Genomic DNA, 18,239 nt, shown 5'->3' with positions numbered 1-18,239 from the left:
CTGTAACCCGGATGGTAGGCCCTCGCGGCAAGCATCTTCCATATCAGATTTGAAGGTGTCCCATTGAATGGTCCGAATGGTCTTCCGTGGACCAGATCTAGACGACAAGCCTTTGATGTTAAGATAAGTGGGAATGTGATCACTCCCATGCGTCTCAACGTCTGGAAACCACTTCACACATTTGGCGAGAGAGTTGCAGACGAAAGCAAGGTCGAGGCAGCTGCCGTATGTGACGCCTCGGAGAAAGGTGGGGCTACCATCGCTCAGGAGAGTAAGGTCATAGTTGTAGGCGATGCTTGCTAATCTTCGTCCTTTTGCATTGGTTCTTGTACTTCCCCATGCCGGATGGTGTGCATTGAAATCTCCTATGATGACCCATGGGGCAGGACACACACTCAAGATATCTGCTAATCTTTTCGTTTCAAAATTGCTTGAAGGCGATATATACACGCCTATGAGAGTAAACAATAGTTTGTTCTTTTTAACTGTGATGCATATATATTGATTGCCGTCGTGGGGCGGAATTGGTTGCAAAACATAGGTAAGTTCACGACGAACAAAAACGATGATTTTTCTGCATGCACCATATGTTGAAGACCTAATAAATTCGTACCCTGACAGTCTGATTGGTTTCGACAGGTTGGGCTCACAAATGACGATGAGTGGAAACGCGTTGGTGTACACAAACTGAGGAAAATCTGAAAGGCGTGATTTTAGCCCTCTGGCGTTCCACTGGATGACGGACGCTGCCTTGACTTCATTTCGGAAGGATGGGGTATGGGTAGCCATCTTTCTAGTTGAGGGATTCAAGCGCTGGGCTTAAGGCGTCTAGCACTTTAAGTGCGCTTCGAGCAGATGTTGTCCCCATGTCCACTAAAAGTGCTCGGATGGCGTCCATGAGGGAACGCAGAACCGAAATGACTTGACGATCTGTTTTAGGTGCATCATCCATGACTGGAGAAGGCTCCGGTTGGACGACGACCTATTTGGTATATGGTATTTGGTATATGCGCTCATATGTGGCAATGACCTGATTGTATTCTGCTCCTCCACTGAAAACTAAATCGACACTTCAATCTTGGCACGTAGAATTGCCTTTCCAACAAACGTTGCCCTAACACACTGCATGACACTTCATGTCCCTCCAACCACCATTTCATTTGAACGTCAGACATCGGCAATAAAGCCGGTGCTTGCTCTCTGAAGGTGAAGGCTGAACGAGGTCATATGAAATGTTTGAGGCGATGAGGAAATGAGCGAGGTCATTTCCTCATTCTTTGCAATGTTCAGTTTTCCTTATTCACCAACTATCTTAAAAAATATTTTAAGTGAAACAAGCATTCAATATCTTAAACTGCCGAATGCTTCAGAGCATGACATGCAATCACTAAAAGTCATTGACTCTGGGCTTTCTTAGTTAGATAAGTGATAAACAGTGATGCTACTTTTATGTGTTTATGAACCGACGATGACAACGAAGAAAGCTTAGAGTTAATAGAATATACTCTAGGGGAAGAGCTCCCCATAGCGCCCGTGCATTGAAATCGGTAACAGCAAGGCCGCCGCCACGTTGCTACTCTGCGCAGGCGCGCCGGCACAGATGACGAGATGCGATTCAGACCAGACCACGAGTGCGACCCCGAGCCAGCGCCAGTATGGTGTTGCCTTCTAGACGCGACGCCTGCAAATGCATGTGATTACGCACCTCAAGTTTTACGTCGAAATTTTATAAATAGCCATCCGATTATTCTGCAAAACATGCGGAATGGACTTTACACGTTGTCCACGCGTACGTGCTACGCGTAAATGCTTCTTTTTCGTAATATTTGAATATTTCTAGCGTTACAAAACTGAGTCGTAGCAATATGAGGACGCCTTTGTAGTTGTCACTTCTTTCGCCCAGGTTTTCCTCTAGAGTTAGTATACTAAGCCTTAGGTAGAGAAGCAAAAGGAGTACACAAAACAGTCCAACTACTGTGAGGTCCGAATGGAAGGAAAAATCGACTAAAAATACAATTTGTTTATTTTACCACCACAATATGCCAACATCCTTGGCAAATGTTGCCACCAAGTGGCACTCTCACATGCGCAACTGAAGGTATTTAAGAATGGTGCCAAACGCGCCTACCCCCGTGACTCCTCCTACTCGCTACGCAAGTTTGTAGTATGTGCTTATTAATATTAAAGGACGCCTAAATGTATTTACTTTTATAATCATTTAGAAATGTAGTGTATGTAGCTAAATAAATGTGTTCAGTAGTTCAGTAGGGACCCAAAAGGGGACATGATAGTCGCGGGAGTTCGCGCGCGAGCATTTGTTTACGTCCGCGTTCCCGCCGTTACCACACCCGCATTCTTACCCCGCGTTCTGCTCAGAAAAGTTTTGGAATGGAAATTTTTGTGAATTGTTCCTGTATACCATTGGCTCCTACTGAGTCAAATAAAATGTGTTTCACCTGTATTTCGTTTTTTGTTAAAGCTTTTGCTTAAGAAAAAGCCATAAAATTCTAGTCCTCAAAAAACAAGAATATTTTACTACACAATGGTCAAACCTACAGTTATTCTTTTGGTTCAGAAGAAGACCCACTGCACGTGCAATAACCACATAAGTTTCGCCCTTTGTATCTATAAACAAATTTTCAAGAATGTTCCTTACCCGCCGTGGTTGCGCAGTGGCTATGGTGTTGGGCTGCTGAGCACGAGGTCGAGGGAACGAATCCCGGCCACGGCGGTCGCATTTCGATGGGGGCGAAATGCGAAAACATCCGTGTACTTAGATTTAGGTGCACGTTAAAGAACCCCAGGTGGTCCAAATTTCCGGAGTCCCCCACTACGGCGTGCCTCATAATCAGAACTGGTTTTGCACGTAAAACCCCATAATTGAATTGAAGAATGTTCCTTCAAAAACAGTTTTTATTTATATTGTAAGAACGGTTGAGTGTTTGCCCAACAAATTTTAAACACATTAAGTAAATACCAATTTCGATCAGCCTACAGAATTTCATTGAGTTTGCATCAACAATAACAAAGTTAGAGGCAGTAGTAGCTGAACACCTAGGTATGCTAACCCCCCCCCCCCCCCCCCCTTAAGGTCAAAAGCAACCTCAGAAAGGAAGCACTTTCGTGTCGACGACGGTGGCGATGACGTTCGGCAGTCGTAGAATAAAAATGTAGTGCAGCAGTGCGTCAACAATTAATATTGTCACGTTGTAGTAACGTTTAAAGATTTGGGGGGGTGGGTACAACTTCGAGTCAAGGAAATAACTCTTCATTGGACGAACGTGTGACCTCAAAACGACCTACACTCAAGGACAAGAGCGGCAAGTACAGGCGGTGGTGTTCGAAATCTGATCTGAGGGTCAAGCATGTCTGCTTTTAAACATGACTCGTTCCAGGTTTCATGCAGCGTCATCGCTGGTACTCGCATACCTTCTAGAAAGTACAACACTATTCGCATTGCGCATAAAAAAAGTTGTCGCAGTTTCACCTGAAAGGCGAAGCATCAATTGCGATAGCAAATTTGTAGAGAGCTATACGGAGTAATGATAGTAGCTTTATCAGGTGTATAACCTTGGACATGCAGCAGCACCGGCAACACGCAGAACTGTTGTCGACGCCGTCGGCGTTTTGCCCGCGTTCGCACAAAATGCGTACGGCGTTGGTGACTGTTGCCGGAGCCTCTGATATAAATAGGCACTTGATGCCGCAGCTAAACGTCGCCTCCCTTCCCTGTCCCTCCCCGCCACGGCCTTTCGCGCGTCGGAAGAAGATGCGCTTGTTCTACATATATTAGGGAGCCTACAAGCAACGCCGTTTTAAAACGGCGTTGCATGTAGGGTCCCTAACATATATGGTGATTCTAAAGGAGGAAAGAGACGCCTACTTCTGCCGCCCAGGCGTTAAGGGAGCACGGCGCAGAACGCGCGTTTTATTGCGATAGCAATTATATGGACACTCCCAAGCAGATTTCCGCCGTCGGCGTCACCGTCGCCGTCGCCGTCGCCGTGAGGTTCCGTATGACGTCAATGGAGATGAAATCGTCGCCGCGCGCCGCCGAACGCTGTATGTGCGAGTGAAAGGGCGCGAGGGACGCGCGCTTTCACGGGCAGTGAACGCATGGCGGAGAACAAACGCGCGTTCTGAGCCGTGCTCCCTTAAGGGCTGCAGAAGTAGGCGTCTCTTTCCTCCTTTACAATCACCATATATGTAGAGCAAACGCGCCTTCGTCTGACGCACGAAAGGCCGTGGGGGGGGGGGGGGGCAGGGAAGGGAGGCGACGTTTAGCTGCGGCACCAAGTGCCTATTTATATCAGAGGCTCCGGCAACAGTCACCAACGCCGCACGCATTTTGTGCGAACGCGGGCAAAACGCCGACGGCGTCGACAACAGTGCTGTGTGTTGCCGGTGCCGCTGCATGTCCAAGTTTGTACAGCGGATAAAACTACTATCCTTACTCCGTATAGCTCTCTACTAAGTTGCCATCGCAATTGATGCTTCGCCTTTCGGGTGAAACTGCGACAACTTTTTTTCTTCGCCGTGCGTTCACTCCCCGTGAGAGCGCGCGTCCCTCGCGCCCTTTCACTCGCACATACAGCGTTCGGCGCGCAGTGACGATTTCATCTCCACTGACGTCATACGGAACCTCACGGCAACGGCGACGGCGACGGCGACGGCAGAAATCTGCTTTGGGGTGTCCATATAATTGCTATCGCAATAATATGTTTACGCATGGTGCGTGAGAACATAGAGAACAGACGCAATCAACAATAACAAATGAGGAAGTAACAAATCATGCAGACGCATCCTGCGCTGAGTGGTAACATTAGATTGCAAGTGGGTTGCCGTAAAAAGGGTCAACGAGTCCACGTGCCCGATGCCCCCTACTTAAAAGCATTCTCCCGATAATGCTAATAAGCCACAGTGGCGGTGTAGTGTCGTCTTTGGTGTTGTGCTGCTAAGAATGAGGGTGCGGGATCGAATCCCGGTGGCGGCGGCCGCATTTTGATGGGGTGAAATGCAAAAAACATCCGTGTAGCGTGCATCGGGTGGACGTTAAAGAACCCCAGGTGGTCAAAATTGAGCCCGAGTCCCCAACTACGGCGCACCGCATAATCATACCGTCATAAGCACGTAATATCCCAGAATTTGATTTTAATTATTGCGGCAAATAAATGGAAAGCGAGGAAACATAAGCATAGGTAATAGAGAAAAATTGCAACGCTAAAACGAAATTAAGTCCCGAAGTTTGTGTGCCCGCATAGAATGGCTTGAGACGCACCACGTGGACGACTTAAGGACGCGCGCACTTACGTGATTGCGTAACTCCGTGCGGTGTGAACTCGTAGCCCAGTGTACCAATACGTCATCGGAGTATCGTGTATGGTCCGAAATAACACCGAAGTAGCTTTTCACTTAGTTCACGTCAGCGTATCGGAGTGCAAACCCAAAGGCGGTCACCGGGCTGGTATGCCGCATAGCATCGTTGAAGCTTGAACTGTCGGTTGTATGTCATTTGCTGAATATTCATGCGCATGCGGGGGAGCTATCGGGCTTCTTCGGTGCAGTGGAGATAGGCGGTAACGTCGACGTTTTCTTCGTTGGTGATGTGCGGCAGAAAGGCGTGGCGCATCGTCTCCGGATTCCTTCAGAAAACCAGCTTGAGTGGCGTCATGTTGGCTGTTTCTTCCACCACTTTGTCGTAAGCGAAGATTACGTACGGAAGGACGGCATCCAAAGTATTGTTGTCCATGAAGGCGTACAGTCTCAATGTAGTCCCGAACACGAGCTCTGCCGAGGAGCAGGAGGCCTGAGTTCGTATCACACTGCGTATGGTGAGGAGGACGAGCGGTAGACGCTCCGTCTATGCTACCAGTGTGAGTGAAACTGTGAGCGAGAGAGAGAGAAACGAAGAGGGAAAGGTAGGGAGGTTAACCAAGGACGTGCCCGGTTGGCTACCCTACACTTTGGGAGGGGAAAGGGGAAGAATATCTTTAGCTGACACCTTTAGCGCCAGCTAAAGGTCTACCATGTCGTTAGACATAACGTGGTAGGTCGTGGTCTTGATCTGGCAGACACCAAGCAGTTGGGACATCGTACGGAACAGCGCGGAGGCAAATTGACGTCCTCGATCTGTTGTAATGGTCGTGGGAATTTCATAGCGGCTAATTCATACAGAGATAATACCTCGGGTGACTGTCTCTGCGGTGATATCGCTGAGGTGAAATGCCTCAGGCCATTGCGTGAACCGGTCTATGCATGTTGAAATATAGCGGTTGTCATTGCATGGAGGCAAGTTCCCGACCTGGTCGAAGTGCACGTTGCTGAAACGTGCGTCACGAGCACGTAAGGTACCCGGCGGACTGACGATGTGGCAGTGAACTTTAGTTTGCTGTCACTGGAGACAAGCCCATGTCCAGCGTCGGACGTCGATTTTCATGCGTGGCTACAGGTATCGTGTAATGACAAGGTGTTGAGTCGCACGAATGCCAGGGTGCGACAAGGAATGCCTGGCATCGAAGACGGAGCGGCGAAAGTGTGGCGGGACGTAGGGGCGAGGACAACCTGTAGATACGTCACAAACCAAGGGGATATCGCAGCCTGGAAATTGCATGTCTTGAAGTTGGAGGGAATTATCCTTCAGTCGTAAGTTCTTTATAGTTGACTGTCCTCTCACTTTACGCTAGCCACAGCCGCAAAATTCACAGGGGGCCGCTCCTCGACGGTTGCGTTGATTTGTTGGCGGGATAGTGCGTGAGCGACAGGGTTGTCTGTGCCGTTGATGTGCCGAATGTCGCTCGTGAATTCGGATATGTAGGCAAGTTGGGGAATATCACGGGGAGTGTGAGCAGAGTTGGTAGCGGTCAAAGCGTACGTGAGTGGCTTGTGCTCGGTGAGGATGCAGAACTGCCGACCTTAGTGGCGGAAATGTCTCACGGCCAAGTAGCCCACCAGCAGTTCATGACCAAAAGTACTGTATCTACGCTCGGCCGGCGAGAGCTTTCGCAAGAAGAACGCGACCGGCTGTCACACTCCATGGGCCGACTGCTGTAGCACTCCTCTGACTTCGACGTTCAAGGCGTCCACCATTAGTGACGTCAGGGAGTCGCACTTAGGATGTGCAAGGAGAGTCGCGTTGGCGAGAGCTGTCCTGATAAAGCTGAAAGCTGTCGCGGCATCCTCTGTCTGTCCAGGAGATGGGAGCGTTCGCTCTTGTTTGACCAGGCAGGAGTGCGTGGAGCGGTTGCAAGATAACAGCGCAGAGAGGGGTGAACCGCCGGTAATAATTAGCAAGCCCAAGGAATTGTTGTAGTTGCTTTGTGGTCGATGGTCCTGGCAGCTGTACTATGGCTTGCACACGAGCGGCAGGAGGATATGATCTTATTAGCCATTGAGGTAGCCGCTGCAGCAACAGCTCGCGCAGGATCGATGTGTCCAGTGCAACAGAGTGGTCTCCGATGAGATGCTATATGCGACGCAAAAGCCCCTTGGGCTTCTACGTCGCATATAGCACTTCACGGAGCACCTCGCGTCGCATATAGCACCTCACGGAGCTCCTCTGCGGTGAGCTGTTGCTGCAGTCTACGCTATTCCGATTCGGATGTCCGGCGTATTAGTTCTGTCTTCAGAACATCGCACGGGTTTTGAGCAGAAGGGAAGCATAGAATATCCGTGACGATGGTTATGACGGGAGGCGGTAACGCACTTATGACGTGGTCGTACTTAGCGCCTTGTGACGTCACGCGGTGCCGCCGAAAAAGTGGCTCGAAGCTCAGAAACTACAGCTCAGAAAGTTGCCTGTTCGAATCATGTTCGGGTCACCAATTCTGGGAAGACATGTGGTTTATGATCTCCCACATCCCTTGTTACTCGTCGGTCGAGCGTAGGCGAAATCGCCGAATGCTGCTGGCCCACTCGCTCCTGGTTTGAGCTCCAGCTCGAGCGCGCGGAGCTGCATGCTTAGCGCAACTTCGCTGTCGTCCATTAAACGCCGATGGCTCGCCATAGTGTCTTGTTGGCGATCACGGCAGGTCTTGAGGTAATGAGCAACATCGGCGGTCAGGTTCGGCCAGTCATATTTCTCCTGTATCCTCTAGCCAGTGCGAAACATCCCGAAATCGGATCATCATGCAGGGCCTGCAGCATCTCTGACCGAAGTACTGATTACAACAAGAAGGTAGTAGGCGCGGACTGCGGAGAAATTCTTCTTCGCCACGAGATTTTCGCGAATGGAAAATGAAATAATTAAGGCGAAAGCCCGTTAAGTGGCCCGTTGCGCGAATGCGTCAAATAAAAAAAATCACCAGCCTTTCCCATATCGAGAAAATCGATGTAAGCGAAGCTTGTAGTGTGTGTACCTAACCTACTACTTTGCCGTAGTGACGAGGCGTGCACCATCGTTGTCGGGTTCCTGGAGGACAAAACGACGCTGTCGCAGGCATTCCGCTTCATTCCGCATTCCGGCCCGTCGACGACGAGCTCTTTACCAAGCGAGTTCACCGCGCCGTTGCTCAAGCGCAGCCTGCTCCTCGGCGGAACGCTCCATGCGATGCCTTCCCATCCGGACGCCGAAACTGATCTGAGGTGAGGGAAGCCCAGCAGAACGCGCTGCAACCACCTTTCCTCCCCTTTCCCTTCCCGCAACACACGAAACGAGCCTGATTTGTCGCGCGCGTCACGTTCATCGCCCATGCACCCCGTACAGATGGCTAACCAGCGGAGCTGAAATGTGCAGCCACGATATAAGCCACACGTCATTTCTTTCTTTTTCTATCTCTTTCTTTTAGATGCGAAGCAGCTTGTGGTCGGGGCTATGTCACTCCCTCCCTCCACCGTGTGGCGTGCACACCCCTACTGCGCATTTACGCCAAGCTCCGGCTTCCGGAAGCCGGAACCAGAAGCCGGCTTCCGCTTCCACTTCCGGTTCCGGAAGCCAGCTTCCGGCTTCCGGAGAACGCTTCCGGCGTTTTGCCCGAATGATCCCCCGGTGCTTCGCCCACTGATCGTCACTCACTTCGTGGATATGCGGTGTTGAGAAGAGGGCTCGAGCCGCTGCCACGAAAGGGCAGCGGCGACAGGCCGATCCCGAACTTCGGGCTCGCGAAGCCGAAAGGAAACGTCAACGCCTCCGAGAAGCTCCTACTGATGCAACGAGGGCTCGCGTAATGGGAACTTGAGTCGACCCCATGGCTGATTCGCATACTACTCAGGGTTCCCCTACGGGTAGATGGTGTAATTTTTTTCTTTCCTTCTTTCTTTCTTGTCGCTGGCTCATACGCGCATATCCTTGGCTTATACTCGCATATCCAATGCGGGCGCGGGCCACACGTGATTTTATTATCGTTTATCGTGACGTTGCTGACGAGCATGTGATGTTATTGATGTCATGACCAATCAGTCATGTTGGCCTACATTCGTACCCTTCTATGTAAATTTTGCTATATACCAAGGGATGAGACGCAAGTTTCCGACAGGTTTTCGATAGGGTTTTAGCGTGACACCACCACCACCACCACCCCCGCGTCCGACACTTGTGAGGCAATAAAGGTTCGCTGGGAAATTTGGCGTCTACTCGAGTGGTACAAAGAAATTCCGTGACTTTCTCCGAGCGAGCGGCGGGTGGAGAGGGGAGCGAGCGGCGCGCGCAGACCAAAACAAAAAAAAAACAAAAAAACAGCAACAGCAAAAAACAGAGGTGTTGCGTCGCTGATGTCACGCGGTGGTGGCGGCGGCGGTTGTGGCGACATTGATTATTGTGAGGTATAAATGAATAAAAATAAAACCTCTACAGTCGATTGCGAAGCGAGAGAGGTGGCCCGGCGCCTAGCGGACTGCGCGGTAGGCCTTGGAAGTACGCCATAGTCCAGGATGCTCGCCAAGCTAGAAACGAGGAGTGACGTGCGAATCGTCGGGAGCGAGGGATTCGACCACGATTGATATTTTCCCCTGCTGTAAGGATGCAACGTAAATTCGAAGAGAAACGTCGTTGGCGCGTGTCTGACCCTACTATGCGAGCGGGCGTAGCAGCTGCTACGCGTTGAAAACGAGCCGAAGACGCCGAACTGCGAAAGCAGCGACGCGACGATGCGTGACGGCGCATTAGCAAGTGTGCAGCAGGCTTTCGCCTTCACGTGTTACAGGGGTGTACCATGGTGCCGAATTTTTCTGCCCCTCAGTACCCTTGGCAGACAGTTGGCCTAGCATTCCAAGTACTCTGCAAAGCTTCTCAGCTGCGGGTCCGCTCGCTGCTGCTCGGCGAAATCGTCTGCGCTTATTGTTTATAGGTAGGCGGCCCAGTCTTGGTCGTCTTGCAGCGGTGGGTCGATGTAAAGTCCCTGGATATTTTTTTGCTTTTAAAAAGAGCGGAAAATTTAAGGACTTTAGGTCGATGGGGAGCGAGAGAGATAGTCGGTGTCATACAGTTTTTTGTCCGGACTTGTAAACCCCGGTGATGCATAATTTTCGGAGTCTGAGGCTCCGCCGTGGCAGGCGTCCTAATTGTCCTTTAAATTCGCTAGCGAACACAATGCGTGGTGGTCGCTTACAAATTTGAAGGGCCTGCCTTTTAAGTAAGGGCAAATTTCGCGCTAGCTCAAATAAAAGCAAGGTATTTCTTTTCCGTCGTAGAATAACAGGCTTTACTTTAGACAGCGACCGGCTATAGCGAAAGCATTGGCCTTTTCAAGACCGCTCTTCCTTTCAACTAGAATGGCGCCAATGCCTACGAGTAGCGTACAATAAGCTGGAAGAGAGTACACAGCGTAAAATATAGGTTTAAGAAAGTCTCACTTGTAGAGGGCCCGTGAAAGAGCGGAGAGGCTTGGCCTCCCGATTCCGACATGGGAGCAGCCAGCGGCGAGCCGGGGGCCCCAGCGGCTCTCCGCCGGCTAGTCCCTCAGGACCTCAATAAAAGTTCATTGTCTGTCTGTCTGTCTGTAGTGCCCGTCCAAGACCGCCATCTTCACAAAACAAAATAATATAGAAATAAACCGAGTATCCAATGTTCGGTTCAGTCAGTTACATTATCTTGCTATTAACGCAAACACGGAAGTTTACTGACACACGCTTCAAGCCACAAAACTATCGAAAGGGAAAATAACTACCGCGCCGAATAACGTGGACAGACGAAACGAACAAACAGGACGAGCGCGGTCTTGTGTGTTCTTTTCGTCTGTCCTCATTGTCCGGCGCCATATATATATATATATATATATATATATATATAATTTTCGTATCAACGCTTACGAACATGCCCAAGCTTTCGTGCTTTTAAGGTTACTCTCGAAGGGTAGTCATTAAAGTTCGCAATTTCTGTGCACCTAAGGCAGATGAATGGATATACCAATTACGGAAAAGCTAATACTAGGCTCAGTATTATTTGAGCGAAGTTACTGATCCGTACTAACCCCTACTTTTTCATTAGGTACATCAGGAATTCAAAACAAGTTCCGTGATGGTGAACTTTGTGGTGAGGACCGCTAAACTGGTAAGGTGTATACATTCTGCTCTATATAGGTACGGCTTCCACCACTGGCAAGTTTTTTTTTTTTTTTTGTACTGATCGGTGGCATCGCGTAACTCGTGAACTTCACTCTAAAAAAAGTTTACACCCTTTGGGTCGTATATTGTCCCCAAACAATATTCGTCATCTGTCTTGTCCGCATTTCTTTAACGCTGCGAGCCCGGTACTTCCTAGTCACGAAAGGCTTGCGCGTTATCAGCTTGACACAGCATTATCGGCAGGAAAAGTAGCAAGCGCTGAGTTTTCACGAAAGGAAACACAAGCAAGGCAGATGACGATGATTGTTTGGGGCAAGATACTACTCCAGGGATGTAACTTTTTTTTTAGAGTGTTCTTTTCGCAGTGTAACGGTGGATGTGAAACGACCATCTCGGCTCTCTGTTATAGTCGCCAGGCATGATCTTGTACGCATACACAAATACCCAAAAATGTGAACCTGGGAACCACTACCGCGATAGCTCTATTGGTAGAGCAGTGCACACGTAATGCGGAAGGTGTGGGTTCGGCTTCCATAGGCAGCAAAGTGATTTTTCTCCTCTTTAATTTCCAGTGAGCTTATTTGTGCTACGCTAGAATTAAAACAATTAATTTCCGCTGTAATTTCTTTGAATTCATTATCTGTTGTCTTCTGGTAGGTGCAACTGATAAAAATCGTGGCCCTCGGTTTCCCTTGTTCTAGTTCATACATATTTTTATGAAAAGGAAGAGGCGTAGATTTACTTCGGACAGCTTTCATGTCTGAGGCAACGCACATCTAAGAGCGTTAGTCATATAGTCCTCGTCGTTTTCCAGACCACAATACAAGACATCTTCTTCCATTAATATTGGCGACTTCAACTAAAGGCTCCCCCCCCATAGCGGCCGCACCGGGAACCAGTCCATCTAGATTAAGCCACAGGTTCTCACATTAAAGGATGCGCTGCAATGTTGTGCCGCGGTTTTCAAATCGTCGTTTTCAAAGTTTTCATGTATATCTTAAATATGTTCCTGGTATTTCAAATCGCAGAGTGACAGGCGCTTTAACAAATTAGTTATCATAGCATAAGTGTTACAAAAGCCTTAAGCAGGACGAATATTCTCGCTAATGTACTTTTGTACGCAAGCACGGGTAGCACGAACGATAACTAGCTCAGAAGGTCTCCAGTCGATCCTGACATGGTATACCGCGAGGCTGCATATCGATTTGATAGCATGATCTATTTAAGCGGTGTATAAGGAAAATATTATGTTTTTTTCATTCAGTGCGGCGAGTTTGTCAGTTTAATTGCTAGCAAGAAATTTAGAAGCAACGGCGAACAGCACTAGTTCTAGATTGGGAGCATTAGGCTTGGCCACAGTGCCACTATATTGCTTTCCAACACTGTGTGTGCACACAGCCTAATTCCATTTCATCTGGTTCAATTCGTTTACAACTCATGCATCTACACTAATACAAGTGACATTGCTCAACAGAAAACCATCGTTAATTTTCGGAAACATAATACAGGAAACGCAACTTGGCCCGATTTATTGTTATTTACCATTCATTCATTCACCGGTGCTAACATATGGAGCAGAAACTTGGAGGTTAACGAAGAAACTCTAGAACAAGTAAAGGACCGCAGAAAGAGAGATGGAACGAAAAATGTTAGGCCTAACGTTAAGAGACAGAAAGAGAGCGATGTGGATCAAAGAACAGACACTGATAGCCGATATTCCAGTTGTCTTTAGGCGGAAAAAATGGAGCTGGGCAGGCCATGTAATGCTTAAGACGGATAACCGGTGGACCATTAGAGTTACAGAGTGTATACCAAGAGAAGGGAAGCGCAGTCGAGGACGGCAGAAAACTAGGTGGGGTGTTTAAGTTAAGAAATTGGCAGGCTCAAGTTGGAATCAGCTAGCGCAAGACAAGGGTAATAGGAGATCACAGGGAGAGGCCTTCGTCCTGCAGAGGACATAAATATAGGCTGATGATGATGATGATGATGATGTTTATCTCTCACATTTCATCATGGTTTTAGAATCGTACGGGCAAATGGTGTCTGCTGTGTTCCTGAGCCTGGACCCTTCCCCGAACAATGCGTACTGCAAGCAAGTACCACCACCAGTCATCAGGCGCACACTACCTGATCACATGGATCGCCTAACGTAGAATGAAAAGAAAGGTGCACCCCGACTCACAAATGGGACTCGCATTTGTTGTAATCTGAGGCACACTGACCAGGTAACTTAAGTTTGTAGCCCCGTTCTATCAGCGCACAGTAACCGTATTTACCTTCTGAAAGCACTACAGATATATGATGGCGTGTTAGGTAACTGATGTACGGCAACACGAGTCACAGTGTGGAGTTGCTTATGAACGTCGAAAGCAGTCACGTATCGTACCTGTAGCAATGGAGCAACACTCCAAACCAGTGCTTGCGCCATTCGGAGGCTCCCTACGGACAAACACTTCCCTTTTTGAAACTTCGGTTCGTTTTAAGGCTGTATGTAATTAAAAAAAAGCTGATCGGGCTCGTTAAACAGGCCGTACATTTTCACACACAGCGCAACGATTTCCGCGGTTTCATTGCTGAAATCTTTTAGACCATCAAAATAAGGTTACGTACAGCAAGAAGCCTTTGGGCTTCAACAAAGCACCTAGATGCTATGCCACAAACCAGAAACTTGAGCACAGCACTAAGCGAAAAGTCCGCAGTGAACCTAGATGTCGTAGCCTTCCTTGTTTATTTGGAGAATCTTGCCAGCACAAGTAATGGATTCTGGAGCAGCCGAAAAATAGACTATTACCTGAACAACGGCGGAAGAAGCACCTTATTCGTATGGTTCACTGGTTCTAGAAACGTATGGTTTGAGCCGGCTGATGCGGATGTTGTAAGAGGGTGGCGAAGGTGCAAGAGTATCCACCATCCGTTTAATATTCCACCATCCGGCAAAAAAACATTACCCTGAACTGATATAGCCTGTCCAGTGTGAAGAATGTGATCTTCCTGCGGTAGATATAATCAACGGCGAGCTGTCAGTATCAGGAGCGAATGTCTATTTAGACACACACACACAAAAATAAGTGGCATCCTGGAGGTACTTCATAGCGTCCTAAATGCTTGCTGGTGGCTAGACATCTTTCTTGTTGATCTTGTTCAGATAACGATAGTCCACACAGAATCGCCAGGTTTTATCCTCCTTTTAGACGAGAACAACAGGGGAACCCTAGGAGCTGGAAGAGTGTTCAATAATCCCTTCGTCAAACATTTTGTCAATTCCGGTTTCGATAACTTGTGGCTCAGAGGGCGACACACATCGGTGAACAGGTGCAGCATCGTCTGTATTTATACGATGGATCACAACCGCGCTTTGACCCAAAGGGCGATAATTCAGGTCGAACATCTCGGATGTAGGAATTGAGGAGGTTATGGAGATCTGCGGATTGTTGGTATAGGAAATCCGGCGCAATCATCTTTACAATTTCATCGGGCGAAGCCTATGCAGAAGGCGTAGAATGAGCGCAGTTCAACGACGGCGCCACAGAAAGAGTGGAAGTATGGCACTCACGGGATGGTGACAATGTGGCAAGAGATATGCCTCGAGGAATCAATGGAGAGCACAGTTCAAATTTTAGGATGGGAAGACCGGTCTGCTTTGCCCCTACAGAAACGACGGTGTGTGGGAAGGAGAAATTGTGGGAAAGCAGGATTGAAGTCGCATGAATAAGGGACATAGTCTCTGTCAGGTACAGGTGAACATGCAAAATCAGTGATGCAAGTTGCTACTCGAGGGGAAGACAAATAAAATTCGAAGAACAAAGCATAGCTGGTGCTTTGGCAGGGAGGTCTATAGAAAGAGTCAAGGAGTCAGGTCAAATTGTACAACGCCAGCAGAACAGTCAATCAGAGCCAAATGGGCGGCCAAAAAGTCGATCCCGAGGATCACACATAGATGGCAGCGTTCGAGTACTGTAAACAAAACGGGCGTGTGGTGGCCCACGCCGCTGATGAGTGTATCACACATTCCAAGCAGAGCCAGTGCTCCACTGTCGATGACCTGTAGCACAGGATTCGAAGCAGGAGTTAGTCATTTCTTCAGGCGCATTAGAAGCTCTGCACTCGCGACTCACATGGCCGCTCCAATGTTGATGGCTGCTGTAACTGACAAACCATCCACGTTCATGTCCAGAAGATTCCGATCATTAGGCAGGGTCAACAGAGGAATTTCAGGCTGGAATTCTAGAGCATAGCGTCAGCTCCAGATGCTGCCCCAATTAGTTTGCCGTCGCAGTGCGGCGACGGTAAGCTGGGGAGTTGAGGGACGCAGCTTGGGTGAACGGCAGTGGGAGCTTCGGCAGTGGCGAAAATTGCTGGCCACACGTTCGCAATAGAAGCAGATGGGCCAATCGTCGTGTATGCGCCATTCGGCCGCATTGCAATAGCTCGTGTAGGTACCATACTCACTCCAGTGAACAAGGTCAGAGGCAGACGAAGCGAAGTTAGCACAGTTGACGGAGAAGAGGGATGGCAGACTCACATTGGCTAGGTAATGATGAATGAGCGATTGTATGAGGGACATGATCAGCCGGGAATTCTCAAAACACGGTGTCACTGCTGTTGCAGGAGATGCTGCTGCAATTTCTCACTGGACTATATCTACGAATCTGTCGCACGAATCTGTCCCAGTAGGAGGGCACACGCGGAATACGATGGTCTACGCACGTCGACGAGGCAGCGGTATTCGATAGACGCGTGCATTGCGGAAATATCTAGCGCGTCTTCACGTCTTCAAAACGGTGACATTCGCTAATGATCTAATTGACCGTTGTTGTGTTCTTATAAACAAGGTTTAATGCGTCTTCCGCGAATCCTTTTCAAGCGTGGATGATCACGTCTGCCTCTGATAAGTTACAATCCACCTTGGGGGATAGAGCACGGACACCCTGCATATACGCCATTTAAATTTAGTGAACGTCTGCGCTCGGTTCCGCAGCACGTTGGCGGTTTACGGGCTTACCTAACAAACCTAAAAGCTTCTCCTTGCACTGGTCCGCTGCTTCTATTCTTTTGTTTATGAGCTTGGAACTAGACCAGTGCCGTTTGGTTTAGGTAGGATATTGCTTTATTAGCAGTAAAGTAATACCAGCGGGTCCACGTTGTCAATCCCAGAGGGTCGCGGGGCCGAGAGAGGATGACGATCGGTTGCGTCGACAGTGCCGCACTTGAAGGCTCTACTTCGGATGACATGGCGGCCCGGTTGTCCGCTGCGGTGCTCCGTCTCGCATAGGGGACAACTTCGCAGGTCCGCCAATCATCCCACGTGAAAGGAGAAGCCCAGGCGTATTTACATATGACATTGTAGTGGCAGAGAAAAGGCAAGTCAGCTACTCTGTTTGATGATGCTAAAGTGGCTGCTGAGAATGGCACTGACTAGGGCAGCACGCACGGTATATGTGAGGACTAAATTCGCATCAGATTGCGGGTTTCCTTTTGTTCACTATTTCTCGCATTATACTTGCTCGATTTTAGGTACCATCCTTGGCTTGCATTGTCTACTATTTCTTCAAGGTATTTTTTTCACGCACACAATCTCAATTTAGTGCTACCGCATGTGTCTTCTATGGTGCGCATTCGGAGCCAATGGCCCTTTGCTTGGATGCTTGTTTTAAGGTGGTGCGGATGGCTACTATAGAAGTGAAGGTACTGCTGATAATCGGCCAGCTTTTTATACAGTGATGTGGAAGCTTAGCTGCACTTAGCGACAAAGTGACAAGCAAGAAGTGAACACTATTTGTGGAGAAACTGTGCGTGAAGGTATTGGATGTGTGCAGAGGTTTGAAATGAGAAATGGAGTGCAGGAGGCTCTGTTCAAAGCTGGCCCACTCAAAGAATCTATCATTAAAGAACTTCTTGTAGAATATTGATTTGATGACTGAATTTTCGAGAAACAGGATTTTTAATTACGCTAGGAAGATATAAGCATAACTAGGAGCCATTTTAGTTGCAATCGCGGGTCCGTTTACTTGAGAATAATGTCGAATTCAAAGAGCTCATTTCTCAGTACCACATTCAGAAGATTCTCAATTTCATATTTCTGCGAATGTTTGGATAATAGGTATTTAGCGCACACGAAGACTATAGCGACTATGTTTTTGGTGCCGGGTATCATCATTATCATCCTTATGATCAGCCTATCTTAAGCCCACTGCAGGACGACGACCTCTCCCAGCGATCTCTAATTACACCTGTATTGGGGTAGCTGATTCTAACTTGCCCCTGCAAATTTCTTAACTTCATCACTCCACCTAGTTTTCTGCCGTCCTCGACTGCCGCTTCCCTTCACTTGGTATCCATTCTGTAACTCTAATGGTCCACCGGTTATCCATCCTACGCATTAAATGGCCGGCCCAGCTCCATTTGTTTCACTTAACGTCAACTAGCATACCGGCCAACCCCGTTTGCTCTCTGATCCGCCCCGCTCTCTTGTTGTCTCTTAAGGTTACTCCTAGCCGCTTCGTTCCATCACTTCTTCTTGAGGTTATTTGTAAACCTCCAAGTTTCTGCCCTATATATTAGCACCGGTACAATGCATCGATTGTACACTTTTCTTTTCAACAACAGTGGTAAGCTCCGAGTCAGGATTAGAAAAGGTCTGCAGGATGTACTCCAACTCATTTAATTTTTCTGTACGTTTTCTTCTCGTGATCGGGGTCCCCTGTCATTAGGTGACCTATACAAGCGCATTCGTGCAAAGACTC

General features: G+C 48.5%; 1 protein-coding gene across 1 annotated transcript in view; it reads left to right on the top strand.

Annotated features, from left to right (window-relative positions):
* LOC125939857 (uncharacterized) overlaps positions 1-18,239 on the top strand; it is a 45,890-nt gene that overhangs the window by 11,291 nt on the left and 16,360 nt on the right. The window contains exon 3 of the mRNA XM_049655349.1: positions 11,420-11,482. Within this exon, the coding sequence (XP_049511306.1) occupies positions 11,420-11,482 (63 nt within the window). The remainder of the gene's footprint in view (positions 1-11,419; positions 11,483-18,239) is intronic.

This window comes from Dermacentor silvarum, chromosome 9, assembly GCF_013339745.2.
Source record: "Dermacentor silvarum isolate Dsil-2018 chromosome 9, BIME_Dsil_1.4, whole genome shotgun sequence".
Lineage (NCBI taxonomy): Eukaryota > Metazoa > Arthropoda > Arachnida > Ixodida > Ixodidae > Dermacentor > Dermacentor silvarum.
The sequence above is the reverse complement of the archived record's forward strand: the minus strand, read 5'-3'. Positions and strand labels throughout refer to the sequence as shown.